Source organism: Triturus cristatus, chromosome 3_2, assembly GCF_964204655.1.
Source record: "Triturus cristatus chromosome 3_2, aTriCri1.1, whole genome shotgun sequence".
Classification (NCBI taxonomy): Eukaryota; Metazoa; Chordata; class Amphibia; order Caudata; family Salamandridae; genus Triturus; species Triturus cristatus.
In genome coordinates this window covers 754,896,612-754,921,011 of record NC_140584.1, presented here as the reverse complement: position 1 = coordinate 754,921,011, position 24,400 = coordinate 754,896,612, and the positions used below count along the sequence as shown (strand labels likewise).

The window sequence follows — 24,400 nt, the reverse complement described above, 5'->3', positions numbered from 1 at the left end:
TTGAATGATGTCGCTCCATTGGCAGCGTCTCTAATGACATCTGTACTGTATCTATTGGTGTCAGCTCTGGATTTGAAGCAGTTGTCATTAGGGTTTACTCAGTGGCATGCTACACAAATACAAAAGTGCAGTCCGGTATAGAAGATGCTTCCCCTGCAACCTCACTTTCTTAACATTAGTATCTTTCCAGTGGTGGCAGTGGTGGCTGGTAGGGTACAGGGACAGGGGTGACGGGCTGAGGTGGCAGGGATCATTAAAAAACACTTACCTTTTCCACCATTTCTCCTCTTCGTCTTCGCTTTTATTGTCTTCCTAACTCCAGTCCCGAAGAAGCAGGAAGCAAATAGGCTCCTCAAAGCCAATCACAGTGCTGCAATGCACCACTGTGATTGGTCTGAGCACTATGGATCGGCACTCAGACGGGGACAGGGATCCTGTGCTTGTTCCCCACCAGGCTGCGCATGACTGTTTGGCCAGCCCAAGTCAGCCAGCCAAGCAGTCATGCGCACTTAGTGTGCACAAAACACTTCTCCTCCCGGAGCCACCTGCCCGCCCCGCCCTATCCCAGCCCCGCTGGAATGAAAAATAAAATGTTAGTAGAGGTATTATCATTTTTTTTTTTACATTTTCACTGATTTAAGAGCAGTTGGGCAACGCTCCTCCGCCTTAGCGGAGGAGCTGCCCCTGTTAAAGAGGATGGAAGATTTTTTCGGACCTCGTTCAAATGCCTAGCCCAACAGGATGAAGCTAATGATGAAGAGACTGTCAATTTACTCTCCCCACACTAAACTGATGCTGGTCTTTGCTGGATTTACAGATCGCCAGTGGCCTTCCTACTTCAAATGATTTGGATCTTGATTCACCACATGGCCCATTACCGAGGAGAACATTTCTTTGCTGCAATAATTAGGAAGTGTTGGAGCAACTTTTTCCTACTGAGGAGACAAAGGAGAATTTGCTGACAGGAACCCTTGAGCCTGAGCCTTCTACTTAAGAACCCATTTTGTCTGTCAATGTGGCCTTGATCGACCCAATTTTGGCAGCCTGGTCCATGTCCTTTCAGATCCACTTATTAAACACCCCACAGCAAAACGCCATAAACAGGCACCTGGGAAATTAGATCAAAAGTTCTAATGAAACACCCTGTGCCCAACAACCCAGTGATGCAAGCCAGCAGTTGTAAAGTTAACCCAGCAGAGGGTTGAAACATATTAATGCAATGAATCAGCAGTTATTCTCTCCTTAAATGCTTCTTGTCTCGAAACCCTTTGGAAAATGGCTCACAATATTTTGCCAGATTTCTTGGAGGACCTACGTTTGATATTTGTACAGACAGGATTGTCAGGATGCGGCCAACCAGTTCTCACTATCTGGCCTAGATTCCAAAGATTTGGTCACGTGTGCTGTAACAACCAGCTCTTTATTTACAGTCACACTGGATTTTCTGAAGATGTCCAGACTTCTTTGATGGATATGTCCCTTGATAGAGCTTCAGTTTTAGTGAGAAAGCCAACGCTGCTTTGAAAATATTCAAGAATAATCAGGCCTCCGCATGCTCTCTGGGTCTGGCCTCCTCAGCATATCAGATTCAAAAGTTCAAAGGTTATTCTAGAGACTTCAACTTCCACCAACATCAGCCATCGCAATCAAGTCGACAGGCCTAACAAATTTTTTAGGGCTTCAGAGACTGAAGTGGTGCTGAGAGAAAGGGAAAGATGTAGCATCAACCGTGCTTTAGTATATATTTGAATGCACGTGTCACTAATGAGGGTGTGGGGGCAATGGATTCAGCATTAACTAACCCACTGAAATTCAGTCACATCAGATCAATGGATGTTGCAGATTAACTAACTTGGTTAAGCCCTACCCTTCCTGGATGATCCTCCTTATTCACCCTTAGTTTTCATGCAGGTATCAGCGATTCACCCTAGCTAGTATCCTCTACCGGGAGGTGTTAATGTTGCGATAAAGATAATGTCCACGGCAGAGGGAGGATCAAATGCTACTCCCATTACTTTCAGGTACTGAAAAAAAGAATTTTGTCCTGTTCTGGATCGCTGTACATTTAACACATTCATTCAAGTTCAAAGGAGATGTGGCCTGACAGTAAGAGCTTAAGACCGTGGAACTGGGGATCCATCTTGAAGTCCTGCCTTTGGCTCAAGATCCTATGATTCTTGGAAAATCACTTCATCTTTCTATGCCTAGAAAAATAAAAAATAATGAAAAGTAAGCTCACCTTGTGTAATGTAATCTTGTGTTCATGTAAGGTGCACTAATGCCCATGGGCTACATTCGCACTATATAACATTGAGAAAAAAAAAGTACAAAATAAACTCAGAAGCTGGGAATAATAACATTCACACAAATTCTGCTGGCCTTGGACCATGATGACTGGATAGTTTTCTGGCATCTGCAGGACACATACTTTCATGCACCAGTTCTACAGTGCCACAGTAGATAACTGCAATTTGTGGTGGGATCCACTCAATTTTAACAATTTCAATTCAACATCTTACAATTTGACCTCTAGGGCATTAGGAAGGTCATGTTGGTGGTCATCTCCTATCTGTGATGTTTGGGGACATGTATTCCCATACCTTGACAACAGACTGTTAAAGACAGACTTTTCTCAGTTAATGTTGCTTAACCTTCAGAGAGTGATGTTATTATTGTTCAACCTGAGGTTCTCCGTCAATGAGTCCAAATCTCATCTGCACTCTTCCCAGAGGCTACCCCTCTTTGGGACCATCTTGACAAAAGGCGCTTTAAAGGCCTTTCTTCCCCCACATTCCGATACCACCCCTACATGAGTGTTGGGATCTGATCAAGGCTTTGCGACATTGTTTGTCATCAGAACGCATTGATGCATGTCGTTGCAACTCTCTATTTAGTGACGATTCCCCCTTCAAGGGCCCACCTAATTGTGATTCAGAAGGAGTTGCAAACCCCCTTCTGTGAGTCTGAAAGACTTTTTGACTCGCAAACGTGGTGAAGTACATGTAAACACACTACTTTGCAGTCGCAAACCCTGTAGTTTTGTAAATTGGAAGTCCTGCGACCTCAAAACCGTGCTATACATCCAAACAATGTTTCACCCACAGACACAGTCACGCATTTGGGACAAGGTGTTCACTCTAGACAGATGTGCAAGCGCATGTCTCCTGAACACTGGAGACGGGGACCTCTGTGCAGGGTGATGGCTTGCTTAATAGCACTACGCCCGTGCAGCCTCGCCCTTCTTGAATAATAGAGTAACAGTGCTGCCAACTGCTTTAGAGTTCGTCAACCCAGCCAATCCATTTTGATGGAGTTTATTTTTTAACCATAGTTTTGGAGTAGAAATGTAATTCTGTACCCAATGCCTGTGTTCTCCTGGAGTGCTGGTGTATAGGAGAGCACAGAGCAGGCAATGAGCACATTTCTCTGTAGTATGGCTTTTATGATGGGAGTACTTCTTCAAACAAGGCGTGCTGGGGGGCTGGGGGGCGGGCACAGACAAAAAATAGGAGATGGTGCTCTGCAGCAGCCCAGCATCCTGTGCATGACCAGACTTCGTAAGCACAGCCTCAATTACAAACTCTGACATACATTTGCACAACCGCATATCCATGCTTTTGAATGCAGCCATGTGGACTCTGTGATTTTTCCCAAATTCACTTGCTGAAATAGACAGAGCTTAAGATATGCCTGAGGAAAATACACAAAGAAAAGGTTTGATAATTACTTGATATTCTCATGCCAATGGCGAATTAGAGAAAGTAAATATATTGCATGGTTGCATTGTGAGCGTATCTGCAAATCATAAACATATTTTGAAAATTAAACTAAAAATTATACTTATTTTCATACAGTTTGCCAGACATATCAAGAAATCAGAAGGCCAGAAAACACCAAAAGTTGAGTTACAGATTTCAATTTATGGTGTGAAAATCCTAGAACCAAAGACAAAGGTAAGGAAAGTTCCTTTGTAATAAGATTGACAAAGCATCTGGAATGCATTAGAAGACTTATCACTTAAAAGAAAGTAATTTTGACTTACAAGCATTATTCTTCCTTTCATTATAAAGTCGGGATAATTCTTTCCCAGTTGGGAAAAGAAGCTACCTGCTAAGTCTTAACTATTTTATTTATCGGAGTATGCTGATGGTGAACAAATTCAAACATTGTCCAGGGAAACCGCAAGCAAAATCAGCCTGTACACAACCAATTAAATACTCGAGCGCTCTATGTTCCATCGTTGTTTGCGTTGTGACTGAAATGAATGTTATTTTTAAACTAAAGTCAGGAGCGCCTGAAAATTTACAGCATGAATTACGCAGTTTTGATTCGTCTCAGCTATAGGCTACGCTCAGACACGTGGCAAGCACAATCATTTAACTGATCTGGGTTATATTTAAGTTCTTATCAAGTGCTTACAGGTTGCTCCTTACCACTTCATTCTTTACCGAAAGGTTTACACAAAACGTTAGTACCTATTCAGTTGGCTAAGTAGATTGTGCTGGCTAGTGAAGCATGTTCCTGGTTAAGTTCCCAGCACTGGGTTTGCAGAGGGCTCCTATCGGTGGATCTTGAGCTCCGGTTGAAGGTTCTCTCCAGTCAAAGTTGTTCAAACCTTGGTGATCCGCTCTGTCTGGATGTAACTAAAAACAAGCATTGGCATAGCCAATAGGTCTCGCCATTGGGACCTTATAAGTGTTTAGCCATGCAACAGTTGCATAACTAAATACTTATAAGGTCCCAAAAGGGAGCCCTATTGGCTATGCAAAGCGGCCGTGGGGCCGCGAAAGTAAAAGTGATCGCGATCGGGATCACGATCAAACATCAAAGCGGCCGCGAAACCGAAAGTAATGGCGGTAAAGCGCGGTAAAGCACGGCGCGCGCACCCGCGCACATGCACTGTGGCTCTAGGCTGGCCTGGTAGCACTTTTTGGTGCCCTCTCAATAAGTCTCGCCAGACCAGCGCATGCGCTGGGTCAGGCGAGACCTAAAAAAGTGCTCATTCACCCATTCACATTCTCAGGAGGGACATACACAAGATGCTCCTTGCCAGTGCTTATTTTGTAAAATAATGAGTACTGGTGCCCCAAGCTCTGCTCAGAAGTCCACGGCCATTGCTATTAAATGTCGGCAGTGGAATACCCAGGCGCCTGGTCTTAATCTAGTACCAGGAACTACTTGGCCCTTTAGCTCACTCTTGCAGGTTGCTGCTTTATCAGTTTTTGAAGGTTTCTCTTCTTCAGTTTTTGCTTAGTTTATTTTTCCCTCTCTTGGTTGAGGCAATTGTCTGATGCAAAAAAATATGTTGCTTTACCCAAAAAGAGTGCCTGTGGTAACCTTTGGCCTAAATTAAGCACTGCTCCTTACCCAATAGTTGCCATGCAAAGACTCTGCTGCGCCCATACTCACCTGAGATGTTATAGAAATACACTTATTGTTGTGTCGTCATTTCGCACAGTCTAAACCAGAGGGATTATTCTTCAGCAGGCCTTCTATGGTCCATTTGTGATTGCCCTACTTCACAGAGTCTCTCACAGATGGTACTGCAGTTTCAGTTGATTTGGGTTTTGCAAGACACGTTTTGTGGAGACCCATATAGGGTTTTACATTTTAGAGCAGAATTAATTGTAGAACTCACTGGAAGTGGCATGTTCCTTTGGCCTTGCACTGTATGATGTGAAGCAGGCACCAAGAAGTTTCTTGTTACAACTATCAGTGTTTTTGCGATAGTGACTGTTTCAGTGAGTTCATGAGACTGATTGTAAAAAATTGGGCTGTTGATAAGGGGTAATTAACCCTTCTCAAGCAAAATAACCACAATCCTTGTCAGGGTGAACCACAAAAGTGGCAAAATTAACCTGTGCTTAACCCTCTGGTAGCTTTACAAAAAAGCATTTAGGCATAACTTAGGGGCCCGGTGTTAAGTTTTTATGCTGCACTCAACCAGTAATAAAATGAAAACACAACACAATAAAATACCCACACCAATTTAGAAACATTGACGAAAATGTTAATAAATAAAATGACAACATAAGAATTAAATCCAATCATTAGAAAGTGGAGTTATAATTTTAAAAAGTTTTTAGAAAAAATAGCACCTAAAAGATCAAAGAACACACTGTAGGTATCTGGTCGCATGTGAAAGGGCCAAAGTCAAAAGTTAAGGTTGACCGCGATGGAGTGTGGTTCAGATACACAAGGTGCATTGGGCCCGGTCTCGGCTTACCTTCAGACTTATAAGAATTTTCGAAGGCCCATGACTTCCTTCAGCTGGGCAAAGCAGAAGACTGTGTCCGAGGAGGAGTCGCCGCTGCCGGCGAGCACTGGATGAGATCTCAGTGAAGCTGTCGATAATGGCAGAAAAAAATCTCTGATTGGGGAAAAGCTAAATTTCCAGCCCGAGGAGGTTGTCGTCATCGATGAGGAATCTGTTGGGTGGATCCCATCAAAGGAGAACAAGGCGGTCCTTCTGAAGTCTTTCACAAGTCTAGGAGAGTACTAAAGAGGAAGTTTAATATTTATATTGGCTGCCAGCAATTGGCGTTGGCGTGACATCCTGGCTACCTCCACATCTGGTTCTGGAAAGCTCTTCTCTTCCCTGCCAAAGCTTCAAGAAATCTGGGGTGACAAAAGACTGGTGTCAAGTTCCTTTGTGTGTGTGTGCTGGAGCCTGCCCTATGAAATGTAAGTGGGATAGGAAGCAACTGTGCCCCACATATCCAGGCAGGATGACCCATCTTGCCAACATCTATTTCCCTTTTGTCTTACTGGGAGCAATACACAAAGGCCAACTGTCAAGCTATGTGACCCAACTTTCTCAAAGTATACAAAAAAGTGATGTATTAAATGCTTGAATTAATCTGAGCCACTGGTAATCACTCAGGTACGCAACCCAATATATTGTGTTTTTGCTTGACATGCCAACTCAGCTTGGACCCACCCTTATGCAAATCAGTCTTGACCCTGCTCCACTAGGAACAATCCAACATACCATTGATTGCCAGTACCCGCCCCTCCATAGGTGCCCGGCTGGGCCCTATGTGAGTATCCTTTACTATCCCTCACTCTTTGTGTGTGATGGGGGGCATAGGTGCCTTTGCAGGCCTAAGTCGTGGGTGTTACCGTTATGGTCCATTAGCATCCATGGTATGTGCGGACACACAGTCCTATTTTTTTGTCTGGGGCCGTTTCGTGTTTGGGTTCTAAAAATCTGGTCACCTGCGATAGACAACCTATAAGTGGCACCCGTTCTTCAGCACTTGTTCACACATTCAAATAATCTCCTCCCCAGGATACCCTCTGGCCTTCTAACTTCCTGCTGCAGGATTAAAGCCAGCAGGGAACAGCACCAGGCTGCAGGACACCTCAATGGTCCACACACCTCCTTAAGGTTCTAGTTGAATCCTGATGGTCACAGGCTTGAATCTCTACAAGCCAGGATGATTCCGTCTTATATCCTTTAGAGGCCCATAGCACCTGTCTTACTGAAGATGGGTGGCAGCAACATTCTATTTATAGAGAAAAATAATGTTTCTAACATCTGAATGGTGCACGTGTGGCACCAGCATGGCTTTCTAGTGCTTTGAGGCATCAGAGTTGGCACTTTCACACAATTCCCAGGTTTCCATGGCAGACTGGAGCCTGAGACGCCCAGTGATGATGTTTGGGTTGGTATGCCCTGCCTGGCATGATGCTGGGCTCTGGGTTAATCCCTTGTATGCTGAATGCTAGGTACTAATGAGGCTCAGGGTGGATCAGTGGTGAGGGTGAGAGGAGGCAGGAGGGTGACCGCTGGTTCCATGTTCGATGGATCGAGAGACCACCAGAAAACCAGACAACTCATAGGTAGCAAGCGCTATATAACTTAAAAGGTGTATGTGCAAAGTGCACCTTCACTCTTGGCGCTGAAATAAATTACTGTTAAATAAATACTGTTACCCTGCTTCATGCTACTGATGTTATCGACCTCAGATGGCTGAAATATATAACCATTTGAATGCAATAGGTCTTGTATTTACGCGAGTTTGAGCTATTGACATTGCAAATAACAATGTCTTTTATTTTTGTTTTCGTTTTTAAAACATAAATAAAAGGCATTGTCATTTACAATGCCAATAGCTTAAACTCGCGTAAATGCGAGACCTATTGCATTGCAAATGCTTGTAATAGCAAGTTATGAACAGCTCCATCCGTATCAGTCAAGCCTGTGTATCTGTGTGGTGCTGCATCCTGACTGTGCAGTGCACACATGTGTGTATGTGTGTGCCCACTTGCGCGTGATGCTTCACATTTTCATGGATGAGCGCCAACTGTAATATTTGACACTGTGCACCCAAATGTACCTGTGCCACTCTGCCTTTTCCTCAGTAGGTGTTCGTGTGTTGTTGCATATGTTTCTGGAGGAGTATCCGCCTGTGTTCCTTTGCGTGAGTATGTGCAGCTCACCTCAGTCTGCGTGTGGTTCTCTATATGTGCCTCAAAGTGTCAGCTTGTGTGTGCATCTGTGCGCTTGCCTTTGACCCTGCTATACCATGGCTGCGTATGTTTGTTGCTGCAGATGTTCCTTGAGGTGCGAGGGTGTTCTGTGAGTGTGTGTGTGTGTGTGTAAGAGAGAGAGAGAGGTGCACGTGTGCCATCCTGCCGTGTTTTCATGCGTGTTTGCTGCTGCAGATGTTCCTGGAGGTGTGAATGTGTTCTGACAGCAGAATGTGTGCATTGCTGTGGGGTCTGTGTGTGTGTGCATTCCTGTGTGTGTGTTGCTGCATATGTTTTCAGAGAGAAGCCTCGGCATGTGTTGGCTGTACGGCTGTGTGCATGTGCGCCACCCTGCCGTGACTGTGTATGCTTGCGTGTGTTGGCCGTGCGGCTGTGTGCATGTGCGCTACCCTGCCGTGGCCATGTGTGCTCGCGTGTTTTCACAGCAGCCCTGGCCAGAGCCTGCTGCCTTGTGTGTGCGCGGAAAGGTAGGGAAGGGGCCGCCATGCAGAGCGCTGCTCTCCCCCCCCCCCCCTCGTCCCTGCTTCCCACTTGTTGTAAGTGTTCCTGGCTCGGGCCTTTTACCATGACCTATTTTCGTGCTCCCTGTGGTTGGCCGGGAAGTTAGTTGCGGCCTCCCTTTAAGAAGGTCACTTCCCCTCCTCCCCCCTGATGAATCATCTAAAGGAAGGGGCTGGTAATTGGATTGAATAAGCTGGGTGTTAGCAGAGGATCCAGTGGATTGTTATGCTAATCAGATGAGATCAGCAGCCTCGGTGCCCTTCAGGCTGGCAGGTAAGAAGAAAGCAGACCCCGATCTGCCAGACAAAGGGGGCAATAGATTCCTTGTAGCCCCTAACCCCCCGGGCCTGCAAGGTACTTAGGGCTGCTAGAGTATCTCTACCCTGAGATCCTGCATACCGTGGGGTTAGTGCTTTGAGGCTGGCTGGCAAACCGGAAGCAGATCCTGAATCCAGCGAGTCTTATATGCGTAATAGTCCAACCCCAACGCTGACTGCCGCTGCTGGAGCGGCACGTACAGGTCTCCTCCAATGCTCCACAGCTGTCCGCCCTCGCTCACCTGCCCGCGCACATTTAAGCCGTAAGCGAAACTGAAAGCGCGCCGAAGCACCGTGCCCGCACAGCAAACACGTGCACATCTTGTGCTGAAATGCCGCAGGGGAGGGAAAGTGAAAGCAAAATGGGCCTGATGGAGACAGGGAGGGAGCGAGCAAGAGGGAACGCGAAAGCGCGACATGCCGTGAGCGTGCACATCGGCTGTCAGGGCACAAACGGACATCGCCAGAGAAGACATGCTGTGAGCGTGCACATCGGCTGTCCAGGCACACACATGTTTTGTCCCCCTTCGGCCAAGAAACCGACAACAATAGATCTCGTCAAGGCAAGCAGCACGCATATACTGCATCATTACGCGAGACCTAAAAAGGATTGCCACAGTCCTCACCCTGCAAATCCTGGGAGGTTCAGAGGAGTTAATTCTGTCATTCAGCTCAGCCAATTGTTTGCTCCTGAGAAGCATTTCACACCTATACAAATGCTAACCCCTGGCTGAGAGAAGTTTGAGAGCGAATGCCTAAAGTAGATCTAGAATGGGTTGACTTACTAATATTTAAATGGGAGGTTTTGACCTGTCCAAAGGGTTTAATTGGACAAGTCGAAATGCAGTTTTACATTTATACGGTTAGGTCACACTGGTAGGCCTGAAGCCATGTTTGCCATGGCTGTCACTGTAGTAGATGGTACAATAGGTACTGCAGTCCACTAGTGGTATTCAACTTACAGGCCCTGGGTATATTTTGTAACATATACTAGGGACTTATAGGTAATTTAAATATACCAATTAGGAATATGCCAATTTAACTGTGTTTAAAAAGCAGGCACAGACATTTTACTGCTGGTTAGCAAGGTAAAGTGCTCAGAGTTCTAAAACCAGCCAAAATAAAGGGTCCAGCATGAGATGAAAAATATGGGTGACCTCGCAGAAAAGGTGAATTTTCTACAATAGTGAACAAGTCTAAGTTCCCAGTGGTGTATCACAATTGAACAGTGCATAACCAGTTTGACACTTATGTAATTATTAGGTAAATTTGATTATGGTGCACTGGAAGGGGCCCTGCACTGTCCTTTTTTTCTCTGCCAGGGACCCATGGCATTTGAAGCCCAGAAATAGATTTGAATGACTGAGAACAAGTGCCACCCTCCTGTTAGAACATGGCTGAAATTCAAGGTAGAAGAAAACATTTCTGCTTGTGATTCTGTAGCAGGAACATAGTGAGATAAAGGGACTATGTATAAATGTCAGCTAGTCAACACCTTAGGGTTTAGCTGCACTATAAGGCTACCCAAGGAAAGGGAAATATTGGTTGTAACTCAGCGTGATCATATTTTGGATTTCATTTATTGGGTGACAAGCCATCTACTTATGTTCTTGCTAAAATCCTTGAAACTAGTTTGGGGTCTATATGTATGAATAGTATAGACATTGATGAGCGTGTGAAACCAGATGGGGCTCTGGTGCCTCACAGTTGTTAGGGGTTGGACATTTATCTGAGCAATCATTGACGGGGACTGCATTACCTATATGTAGCTGTGGGCTCAAGCCAGATTTTCAAGTGGCTGTTTGGAGCTTTTGTAAAAAAAAATACAATGCTGTATTCATGCATGTATTTGTTGATGTTTTGAATTGTGGAGGACTGTGAATAGCTGATCCTTCAACTGGTAGTTTAGCTTTTAAAACTCAGTGATGTGTACAGCTGCAAATTAAGAAGATGTGGAAAGATATTTGGGGCTGACGGTGTGTGAGGAGGCTTTGTGAGGCATTAGTCTAGCATCATATAAAGCACCGTAGCGAGTTGCAAAAGGGGTGATACTTTGACCCATGTGGTACATATCACAATGAAAAAGGAAAACTGTTGTTTTAAATCAGTCAGGAAAGGGATGTCAAGGACTGTCACTGGTTTCCTTTGTGATTGCCTTAAGAAAAGGTGACTCCTCCCAGTGGTAAAAAGAAAGAAAAAACAGCCTTGGCTATATGGGTATTTCTTGACTGAAAATGAAAAGCTTTGGAATAGCTGGAAAGCAAGACACCAACAGTACGCTGACAGAGAAAGAGTCTGGCATAATTCTTCAGGCTATAAAATCCAATAGGGGCTAACAGCCTCAGGAAAAAAAGAAGAAAAATCAGGAGCGAAAAGTATCTATGTTGGGCAATGACCACAATGAAATACAGGGTAATCAAAAACATTGCTAAACACCCTTCTCACACCCAAGCTCCCTTATATACAAGTATAACAGAATCTAACTGTAAAAGAAAATGATGAATCGCTATTGGGGCAGGGAAGCTCTGGCAGAGCAAACTGGGAAGATGACCATCTTGCCTAGGAAAGTATATAACCCTAACAACTCCGACTGTCACATCAAATGTGCGACGTCCTGCCCTTGATCCATCTGACATCTCTAATCCTCTGTACCACTATACTCTTTCCCCTGAACTCTCAGCCCAGCAGTGGCGTAGCTAGACCATTGGGCGCCTGGTGCGGCCCCGGCGTTTGCCGCCCGTGTTCAGCGGCATGTAAGAATGTAAGAGCAGGGGGTGGTGCTGATGGATTCCTGTGATGACCAGGGTGGGGGAGCTGGTGCGATTCCCACACAGCAGCCGCCCCTCAAAGCCCCTCAACGAGTGAGGCGGTGCGGTGAGACAGCCACCCCCAAAACTCGTGTCGCTAGGGGCCGTCCACTTCTCCCTTGCTACGCCACTGCAGCCCAGTATTCTGGATCATGCACAGAGCAGCCTGCTGCCAGCAATCTTCTTTGAAGTCAACCGTGCTACTTCAACAGAACCAACAATCGCTCTCTTGTGAGTTCTGCTGTGGACTTAGAATAGGAGATGACAATGACGCAGTGAATGGGTGTTGGAGAGAGGCTTAGTGACTATATGGGAAGCATGTCTCGTGACCGGGAGGAGGTGGCAGTGTAGAGAAGGTGTGGCTGAAATATAAACTAGTAGTGAGTGCGATTGTAATAAAGCAGAAGATTCAAAGTTACAAGCCTGTTATCTGAATTGATGATTTCAGTGAATCTGAGACAAAGCTGTTTAGGGTATTAACAAATGTGTATAAAAACTCTCAAGAAACAAGCTGAAGATGTTTAACAGTATGCTAAACACTGGTGCATATTACCCCAGTTGCGTAAATGAGGATTGTTGTTTTCAAATGATCTCTCCTCTAGACTATTGTTGGGTAAGTAATGAAGCGGGTGATGATAAGAGTAACCAATATCAAGAGAAGTCAGCATGTACAGTAAACCAAATGGATGGATCGGCTATCATCAGATAATGGAGTATTAGCTTGAGTAGCGAGGAAAAGAGTGACATAAACAGCAAGTATGCTAGGAATGTTTGATGAAGTCTGTAGCAATTGAAGATATGAAACAATATTGATTTTAAAGAACGAAAGCCCTCACCCACCCACGGGTAGCATGCCTAATCATCGGGCCTCACCACGCATAGGTAAAGATATTCTGTCAATGTTGGATACAACCCTGGGAAACCGTGGAGCGATTGAGGTGGAAACCAGCCACTATATGGTTATTTGAAACTTCTGGGGTGGGGATAAATTTATTTTGAGATACAGAGAGGGACTTGTAACACTGACATGCCTCTCATGGAATCATATTGGTTAGCCTCACTAGCTTGCACCAGCTGTCTATCTCTTTAAGTATGGGTTAAATATCATCTTCTAGGAATGATAGGGGTTCTAATTTAAAATCGTAAAATCATTTGTTGTAGATGTGAAATTGATTTTTCACCCTGGGCAGTGGGTTAAAAACGCTTATGGGTATCAGATGAAAAATCCACTTTCATCCACCTTCTATTGAACACGTGGTGGCATTTGACTGCAGTGGAAGTTGATTGTAAATTGCGGTTCTTTTCCATTTTTATTGGTGAATTGAGTTTCACACCTGGCCACTTAGGGGTATATTTATGAGAGGTTTGTGTCATGTTTTCACCACACAACATGGTACATGCAGGACGCAAACCTCTAAGTCATATTTATGAAGCCACACAAACCCACTTTCCTTAGCTTTGAATGACTTCAAACATATAGAGTAATGCAATGCAGTGCAAATCGCTATGTTACATTATTTTGCGCAAAGTAGGCGTTCCATGGGCGTTGCAGTGGATGTTCCCACGCAAATATAGCAACACAAAAAGATGATGAACGCAATGCTGAACGTTGTCAAATACTCACCTCCAGTCACAGATCTGGGTTAAATTAAATGTTTTTATGTTATCCATGCCAACCCAATTTGGACCCAGCCATATGCAAATCAGTCTTGATCTTGCTTCCCTTGGGAACAATCCAGCTCAAAATGCCAGGTCAGGTCCTTCCTGGACTGGTAAACAAGCATCCTTGGGCCGATTTTGGGGTAACATTCCTCATCAGCCATGCTAACTTGAATCCAGTGGCACAGCGAGCATGAGACCCACGTCTAATCATACCCTTCCCACTTAGGGTGAATATAGCAACATAAAAAGATGAAGCACGGAATGCTGAAAATTGTCAAACACTCAAAACCCATTCACAGATCTGGGTTAAATCCATCGTTTTTTTACTCACCATGTCAACCCAGTTTGCACCTATCCATATGCAAATTAGTCTTGACCCTGCTTCCCCTGGGAACAATCCAGTTGCTCCCTGGACCGGAAAACAAGCATCCTGGCACAGGATGCAAATCCCTTGGTTTTTGACTCAATCCCAGATTTGCCAAACCTGGTGAACCTGGAAATGCACCTAAATGATATGCCTCCCCAGGTGAGGCATAACGAGGAGAAATATCCTTCTTTCTCCTAATTTCTTCTTCTTTCTATGTGTGCTGCGTTATGCACCACACCCAGAAACAGAGAAAATCATCTCAGGATTGTTTTTGTGTGGGAAGGTGCCCCGCCCTCCACAAAAACAATCCTAGCTACAACACAGGCACTCTTGCCCATGAAGCAAGGGTGCCTGCGTTGGCGCTAGGCTGCCAAAATGGCACTAGCGCAGGAGGAAAGAAAAGGAATGCACCATAACCCAGGGGCCAAGTACAGGGAGCACGCTCCATTAATATTTAAACAAACTGAATAGGAAGCACCTCTTGGCAGAAGGCTTCAGGCTTTGTTTCGGATGTCTATTGCATCTATTGAGTATGCTGTTTTGAATTTCAGTCCTGATACCACCCCATGCGGGCTATCTTGGAACAATTTGGCGCGTTTTTCAAAATGCATCCCAATTTCAGGCAAAACCATGGTATACTGACTTATCCAGTTTTATCCTGTGCGATCCCCCTGTGTGCGCAAACCCTAATTTTGAAGTTGTCCTTTGAAATAATGTGCAAAACTTTTATATAAAAAGAACTCTTTTTGCCACAATTCTTGGAATGCCATTATCTACTTTGACGTTATTCCATGATATCCTGTCTGACATTTGCTTGATTGTGGGAATTTCAGCCCCAATCCTTGTGTGTCCTCTATATATATATATTTTGCATCCTGATGATGACCCTACTCTAAATATCTATGCTCAGGGGTCGAAACATAGACACATAACATATGTGGACTGTGTTTTTAAGAAATTGATGGTGGATACCACACTTGTTTTTCGGGTGATGACTTCAAACATTCTATTATCCCTATCAGCCACATGTATATATACTTTTGTACATAGCACAAATGTACTATTTTTCAACATATATCACCCCTACTGCACTGTCACCTGATAGGAGCAGCTTGTACAAGTATTATACTATAATGTTTGAATTGATTTATATATCCGTAAATAAGATATGTATAAACTAATGTACTAAACGCATAACTGAAACGTACTAATTAGAGAGCTTTTCTTCTATCCCTGGTATAACACTATTTCCGTGGAAGTCAAGAGCTATACTTCCCCCATAGAGATTACTTTATTGTTTATTAATTTTTCAGCCAAGGTACCTTGATTACTGGGCTGCTCTTTTTTCTAGTGAAGTATTGTAAAAATACAGCTTCATTCCTGCTCTTTCCCTGTGATGCAGGACAGCGCAGCAAGGTAACTTCTAGTGCTGTCCTGCGCTACAAGTCTCTTAAATATGCCCCTTAGTATCTCATTTTCAAATTGCTGGAAAAATTACAGGATTCTAGTTGCAGTTATTGCTTATCAAATGGTTTCTGGTGGGCTAAGTTTCGGAATGTGAGGAAGGAGGGAACACCTGCTTGTATAATTTGCACCGTACTGCCAAGTGGAAGGGAACCCTTATTAATTAATTTATTTGTTTATTTATGGGGCACATTACACTATGTTTTTGCAGGTTTGTCTAGGGTGTGCATGATTATCAAGCAGGTGCATCTTGGTCTTTGTATCCTCATTATTTCTCAGGGGCATTTCTGAAAGGGTGAATGGCACTTTTAGCATTTTTAATATCTGCCTCACTCTATGTTTTCTAGTTTGTTAATGTAGAAGGGAGAATTTGCTTTTATAACATAGTCGATCGTGTGCTTTGTTAAAGGCATGGCAGGGTGGGGAGTTCTGAATGTCAGGGTGTGTACCTCTAGTATGTGATGCAGGTTCTTCTGTGTCAGAATATGGCCTTTGCAAGATGCAGGGGATTTTTACTGTCAGCGTGGGGAACTCTCGCTTGTCCAAGGGCCCTTTGCAGGGTTCAAATGTCTGAGTCAAAATATGGGCCCCTAGTTGTTGATACAGGGATTGTGACACAGTATGGACATCTGAAAAGCACTAGGACCATTTTCTGGAAAAAGTATTTTCTTTTGGCAGGTACAAGGAGCCTTTGTTTTAGAGTAAGGGGCCTTTGTGTCATAATGTGGGGCTCTGTTTGGTGAGTGGTGATTACTTTGTATTGTAAAGACCTTCACACGTACACCTGGCATGTTGAATTGGGTCCTGCAGCTGTCTCTTCTGGCAGCTGTGTGTATTTCCATGTTATGACCACAGAATCATCTTTTGACTTAGCATAGAGGAGGGTAGTTATATTGACCAAGCTCAGGACAGTAACTGGAGTATGCTGTGTGTTAGAAATGGGGTCTCTAGGTGACAGTGGTTTGCACCCTATCCTAGTAGGGACCCTCACTCTAATCAGGGTAAGTAAGTTACACATCTACGATAACTCCTGCTCACCCTCTAGGTTGCTTGGCTGAGAGCAGTCAGGTTTATCCCTGAGGCAATGCATAAAGTATTTGCATATATACATGCATACATACACACACACACACACACTCTCTAAAAACACTACTAAAGGACTCCACACCAGTTTAGAAAAATAGCCAATATTTATGTGAATGAAACAATACCAAACGACAGAAATCCAACATACACAAATCAAGATATGAATTTTCAAAGATTAAATAAAGTTCAGTTCTTAAACATCAATGGTTGCGCTTGATCAGGACAAAGCACCGTAGATACGTCAAAAATCAAAGACGATGCGAGGCACAGAGAAGGTAAGGCTCTGAAAAAGCATGCGCTGCGTCAATTCCACAGCATCGAAGCAGGCTCTGCGTCGCAGTCGGGCGATACATCATGGACTTCGGTGATGCGGTGCTCGAGACTCACGCAGCCGCAGATCTTTGAAGTGCCGCAATGAAAAACTGGCATTTGCATTGTAAGCGGCGGTTGTTTCCTCACACTGTTGCGTTTGAAGCTCGTCTGGACTTGGGAGGCGGTGTAAGAAGACCAGGTGTCCCTCACCAGGGCCGTGCCCACTCCAAAGCCCCAAACCCCACCTTCCAAGCCATTTTTGGTTGCCACTCTTAACTAATTAGATACCCTTCTCAGTGAAAACCTGTTTGGCTGTCCAGCCCTGACTAAGGAATGCCTTGTTTGGTACTTGCATTGCGCTTAGTGCTGCGCTAGTAACTGGTGTGCATTTTGGGATCTTTTGGAGATACTGCAGAATGGAGACGGAATTCCTCTCTGCATGGAGAGAGAGACATTTTAGCAAGCCTTTATTGACTTAAACATATATTTGAAGATCTTGCTCTTTAAATAGAATCGGTCTTAGTGAGTTTTAATTACATTGTAAGTGCTTCGGTGCAAGCGTGTACAGAAACGGAGCCGCGTTTCCTCGTGTATCTAACGAGTCTCTCGACATTTCCTTGGAATTCCGTTGAGACTAACCCACATCTCGCAATGTTTTATTAACCCCACGCTGCACTTCCCTTGAAATCAAAGCGAATCATGTTCAGCATTACAAATACTTTAGGAATGTGATCTTTTTTTCAACAGCGTGGTCTGCTTTTGTTCACGGTGTGCTTCTTAGCATTTCTGTGTTCATTTTGAGTTTTTATGGGAGCATATTGAAATATTTATTAGATGTTTTATATTTATACATGCTCTGTGGCTTAGGCGCCTGGAAATGGTTTGGAAATAAGCCAGATGTTTCTAATCTAGGAGTAGAAAATAAAACGCCTATAAAAGCGTGTTGTTAGGATACTTTCCCATGGACAAGGTGTTTTCCTGATGCTTTAATCAATGGTGTGCCATTATATGTCAAGAGGCACAGCACGTGATCGACCTTTGCTGCTGTTCTTTCTTCATCGATCCCAACACTAAGCTAGTGTGTGACATTCTTGGCGTTGTGGGTGAGGTGTGTGCAGGGGTGGATTCGTTGTCTGGTGCAGGCTGAATGTCTCCAGAGCGGCTTTACAAGCTGTGACTATCAGAGGTAAAGGTGCCTGTGGGATGTCCGTGTTTACAAGGTGAACATGGCGCAGGCGCTGCAGCACACTGGAAGTGTGTCCTGCTAAAACGCAGACTTAAGAGTGCCCTTTTATCATTAGAAGTGCTAATGAATGGCGATGGTGAGGAATCGGAACACTTACATTGGGATTGGTCACACATGCAGATGTTAATTTAAAAAACAAAATGTCTACCTCAAATGGATCAAAAGTTATTAAAACCTCGACAACAAGTGCTGCCTCACAGTGGAAGACATTTTGCAAAGACTGACTGGTCACGTACTGCTGCGTATTGCTGCGTGTTCAAATGGTACTAAAGAGTTGAAGGCTTTGCGTCGACAGTGGCGTGTAAAAAAGACAAAATAATTAAGAAATACTACCTCAAAATGCACTGCATTACACTGCACAATTTCTCTTTTCTTGAAACTAAATTTGGTCCATGTTGCTGCATAATTTCGTCTTCCCCCGCCACATAATTCCAGGGGGCCTGGTTACTGAGTAGTCTGTACCGGGTGTGCTAAGGTCATTCAGGTTTCCTTGATGTATCCTATTTTTAATTGCTCTTTTTACTGAACTGTATTCAAAATGTGTATGTTCAATTGAAGTGGTAGTCCTCTTTTGATAATTCGGTCTATTGAATGCTATTTTCCGTGTCATGTTGTAAGAAAGAGTCTAACCCCTCCCATCTCCACGCCTTGACTGCTCAGATTCACATCCTCAGGAGAGTCCGACACCCAGTAGAGGTAACTAGAATAACTCATTAAAGTGAAGTATCATTGGGAGCCTTTGAACACCAATGGCACACAAGAGTAGCTCCACGGAATAATCACTGAGTTCTTTCCTATGACAACCCCTGTGCTAATTCCGTCTCGCCAGAATTGTTCCCCCACCCTTGGCTGGTGTTCCCGTATAACGACCCTGCAAAGTTCATTTCATTAAGTGGCTCACATCGTCAAAGGTTTTTTGGAAGTTCAAGTGGATAACTTCAACCCTCAGAGAACTCAATTGGCTGCTGTCATCTGCATCCCACCAGCTGGATCATCTATAAGGCAATTAATGAAGGTACACCATCATACCTTGTGACCAATGTTCAGGCTATCCAGAAGGCTTCATAGGATGTGCAGCTGCAACATCATCAGGCCAGATGCTAGGCTCTTCTCTTCTTATATTCTAATGGTGAGTAATTCCATCCCATTTGAAATCATCCCAGCAGCATCCTTCACCCTCTAGAAAAGAGCAGCAGCCGTTCATTGCTAAATATACTCTAGGCTTCAGGATGTATCCTCAGAATACCTGCTTTGCTCCCTGCTACAATACAAACCTCTCCAGAGGCAGCTCTTTTCTCTCGGCAAGGTAGGTCTCCACTTGATAAGTATCCACCACCCTCCAGAATCTCTTGCTTCCATTTCTGTGTGTTGGGAGCCTAGACTCTTTCTGACCCCTTACACTAACCCTCTCTTCATGCTCTGTATGTCCTTCTGGTTGTACATCACCCTTTTGCTTTATAGCTGAATTTGAGCTGCACAACTCCATATACATGCATTGGTAAAAAATAACCTTGAATTACAACAGCTGGAATCCTCCGTTTGGAAGGACTTGCCCAAATACAACCAGGAAAACATCCCAGACATAGTGACATTTTTGATGCAACATGGAAATGAATTTTTAAAACAAGTAAAGAACATCTTCCAAGCTACACGAGAAAGTGGAGATATTGGGAAGAGGACTCGGCTTGCAGCAAAACTAGTGGTACGGTGTAAGGGTGCCCCCTCTTTACACGTCACAAAGTACAACCGAAAATGTCAACATATAGCGTGCAGTTAGCATGTTTTTTTCTTGAGTCAATGATTTCTGTAATTTTTTCACTCAACAAAACTATTGATGAGTGCATTTATTGTAGAATTAGGGAACCTACTCATAAGTATGTGTCTGACTATACTGATTAGGATGTTTTAACAAAGTTTGATTAATATTAAGCTATCCTCGTTTAATACAGAATGTACTTACTCTGAAGAGGAAATCTGATTTCCCTAAACTTGTGCTATAGCGTGTGATTAACACATAATGAGTTGAAATTGTGATTAAAACCATCCTCATATGTAGAATGTGATCTTAATTGAAACAATAACATTGTTCTAATGCAGGGATACTTATAGTACGGCCCGCGGGTCGCCAGCGGCCAGCCTTCCTTGGCGGCCCGCGGACCTTGCAGACATCGTACCTGTGCAAGCACCGCCGGTTGCAGCAGCGGGGAGCTATGGGGGCCAGGCCGGGTGATTCTTTTAAAAGCCATTCACTTGTTAATAAGGCTTTGTTGTATTTCACCTCTTCTTAGCGCCCCTGCATCTCCCCTCTGAATGAGTGGAGATGCAGGGGCGCTAAGAAGAGATGAAATACAACAAAGCCTCATTAACAAGTGAATGGTCTTTAAAAGACCTGTGAAGAACTTGGGTGGGGTGGCTGTGTGCGTTCCGGGGAAGCTGACTCAGCGCGGGGTGAGGTGACGGACAGGGGGCGGGGGGGTGTACAACTGAAAGGGCACACAGTGGCAAGAGAACTTTCCAGCTCTTAGAACACACATCCAGTCTGTGTCGTGTATAATAAGAACACGAATCCCTTCATTTAGAATACCAAATATTTAATACAAAATGTCAGTGCACTCAGTATCTGAACATCACGTGAAAGCTTCGGACCAGGAGAGTTCCAGTAGTGGCCATCCTCAATCTGCATACAAGCCACCTCAGCCTTTCACTCCTCTGAAGTTGATAGCAAGCATCATTAAATGAGACAACCACACTTGCAGCACAAGCGTGCACTATTCAAATCCATATTCATTCGACATGGTGTATTAACATACAAAATGTAACCAGTTCTCGAGTCAAGTGACTAATGCAGTTTACTCGGGGCGGGGAATCTTTAGTGTCTGGTAATACGGGAAGGGGAGCTTCCAAATTAATAAAAAAACGATGCCTCCTAAGTTTTATGTTTAAATATGTCCTCCATGTCACTTCGTTTCCACAGCTTTCTGGTGACAATTGTCATTGTCAAAAAAGAGGATAAAAGAAAGAAAATCGTCTGCCCAATAAATTAAACATCTTCGAAAATATTAAATAAAGCAAATAGAGTGCAAAGCCTGTAAAAATGTCGCCACAATGCGGCGAACCAATCCTACAGCCTGGCACACACCGAGCCCACAGCTCCCTTCAACGGCCTGCTCTGGGGCTGTGGAAGGAAGGAGGAGTGAGCTGCAGAGAATGAGTGAGCTGCAGAGAATGAGTGAGCTGCAGAGCACAGGGGAGAGCCACAGATAGGAAGGAGGAACTGATTGAGAGAGAGGGAGAGAGATAGAGAGAGGGAGGGAGACAGGGAGAGAGAGAGGGAAGGAGAGAGAGGGAGGGAGAGAGAGGGAGGGAGAGAGAGAGAGGGAAGGAGGGAGACAGGGGGAGGGAGGGAGACAGGGAGGGAGACAGAGAGGGAGGTAGACAAACGCAGTGAGTGAGGCAGAGGGAGAGAGAGAGAGATAGAAGAGAGAGAGGGAGAGGGAGGGAGACAGGGAGAGGGAGAGTGATAGAGGGAGAGTGGTAGATGGAGGGAGGGAGACAGAGATAGATAGATAGATAGATAGATAGATAGATAGATAGATAGATAGATAGATAGATAGATAGATAGATAGATAGATAGATAGATAGATAGATAGATAGATAGATAGATAGATGTGTGAATGCCGGGTCTGGTGGCTCAGTGGACGAAGGCGTCTGCTGCAGGGGCCTGTGTTCAACCTCATGGTCACAGTTTTTTTTTTGCTCTAGCCCCGCCCCCTCCCCCACTGACCCCGCCCCCACCGGTGCGGCCCTCGGCCACAAACCACACTGTAAATTTGGCCCCCGAGAGAAAGTCTGTGACTACCCCTGTTCTAATGTGTGCAATAATGTTATACGAATATACATTTAAATTGTAGTTCTTAGTCGTGCTTATACTGATTTATTTTAAGATTTACTGTATGTTACACATAGTATGAATTCAGTCACATGCATTGGAAACTTGTATTCATTTATGTTTAAATGTGCACAGGCATATCAAATGTGCACCGCTAAGTTTATGTTTAAATTGTCCTAACAGTTTAGGCCTGTATTTCACCATGCTGCATTTCATAAAATGATGTTTTCCATTTTCTGCTAAGATAACATTTATTGCACGTTATTCACATGCATTGTTAGTTTAGTTTCAAACAAATACATTACTGTACCAGAGATAGGGGAAAAAGACTGAGAAAAAGACCTTGACAAAGGTACATGGAGAAACAGAGAGCGAACTGAATGGACTTGTTGAACAAATCTTATATTCTATATGTGTCTGAGAGAGAGCTGTTGTCCCCATGTCCAGTGTGCGACAATTCATTGATATTGCTTTCTGCAACTTTGGAATTTGATGAGGACAATGGTCCCCTGATGATGTGATCAAGGGATTGTTGCCTAGTGGACTTTGCACGCTATAATATACTGTTTCCCATGGACTTTTTAGATCCTTTCCTATATTTTGCCCTAGCAGACCTCTCTTGCAGATTCCATGAAGACACCGTCCCGGATTCCCCATTACCCAAATGGAACTTGAGAGGTTTTATACTTCAGTGCTTCCTTTTGATTCTTGCTTAAGTGTGGCTTAGGCTAACACTTTTCCCTGACCCACAGAAGACTCTTGACAGAGCTTCTGAGATGCATATGCTTGCCTACTTTGATTTATTTTTGTCCTGACCTAAATTACTTCATGGAAATTCTCTGATTTGTGAGTCCTTTGTTCCTAACCATCTTCTGGACTTTGAAATCCTAGATTACTAATGTATAGATAAGAGAGTCTTGGATTGTTTTCAGAGCACAAGATTTTGATGCTATTATTCAGTATTGCGCCACAGAAATTCTTGTTTGTTTAATACTAGTTTGCCTAAATTTCTTCAGGCGCCTGGGACTTCCAGTTGTTATTCTGTATCTCTACAGCATAGTCTTAAAAGTTGTGTAATTGACCTTGATTTCAAATTTGTAAGAAAACGTGTTTGAACTTACTACCAATTCCTGGTCCTCATTGTGTAGCCAAATGGCTTGCAGTGTTAATGCTAACTCCTATCGCCTCTCAGTCAGGCATAAAAGATCTATCAGAGGACCAAGGGACCAGAGGACACCTACTGACATTGTCTTGCCGGCGTTTTTACATGGAGAAAAAATTAAACATGAACAATAGGAGACAAGGAATATGGTGGCAACAAATCAGACGATGGGCATTAATCTAGACTTAAATATTCTCCCTTGTTCCAAGCCAATTGCTCTCATGCTACGACTTGATCTCTTTTTTGTATGTGACTGCAATGTTTGAGAGAGTTTGACTCTGTAGGAATTATATGAACAATGTTTACCCTTGTGAAGATCAATAGAAACGGTATTTCCTGTCGTGGCGCTTTCTGCTTGTCCTCGTTACTCAGTTTATTATAGAAAAAAAAGTCACACATGTTTTTCATTTTGTCGGTGTAACTTACTTCCCATTAACTCCTGTATTTCGTTGAATTACTACTCATCGAAGAATAATTTTTGATATGAGACTGGCAATCAATGCACTGTAAATGACATGGACCGAATGTTGCTGACATTTCTGCACCGATGTGTTACTGAAAATACACTGTAAAGTGAGAACAACATGTAGCAGTGTAGCTGTGTAAAACCTGCTTCCTGTAATCCCTCTCATTGGTGAGTAGAACTGCGAAACCATTCGAATTATTTTCAAGACAGTGTGGGATATAAACCAAGAAGCAGTTCAACAACTTGCCACCAGATGTAGGTGTTTACCAAGAATTGCAAATCCTCTTGCTTTTTTCTACGGTAGATTTATGAGTAGAACATTTTGATCAGTTCTAAAAACGTAGTCGAGTCATTCATTATTGCTTTACCTTCAAGAACATTTACTGGCATCTCTTAGGGGGGTGTGGGTGGGGGGGTCTTTGGGATGGGATGGGAGTAGGCAGATGTGGTACCTGCTTAAGCTGTATTGTTCTGGTCTCTTCTAGGGCCCCGCCCACAGTTGTTGAATGAGCCACGAGGCACCAAAGTAAAATCGACGCTGCACCTTGCCACACGCATTAATGTGTCCAATGCAAAGCAGTGTTGTTTGTTTACAAGGTTCAAATTAGACTTGGGGTGTGTGTGT

General features: G+C 43.9%; 1 protein-coding gene across 9 annotated transcripts in view; it reads left to right on the top strand.

Moving 5' to 3' along the window:
- Positions 1 to 24,400, top strand: part of GULP1 (GULP PTB domain containing engulfment adaptor 1) — a 1,880,853-nt gene that overhangs the window by 1,510,324 nt on the left and 346,129 nt on the right. For all 9 annotated transcript variants that reach the window (XM_085648825.1, XM_085648833.1, XM_085648826.1 and 6 more), the window contains one exon: positions 3,855 to 3,953. In XM_085648825.1, the coding sequence (XP_085504951.1) occupies positions 3,855 to 3,953 (99 nt within the window). The remainder of the gene's footprint in view (positions 1 to 3,854; positions 3,954 to 24,400) is intronic.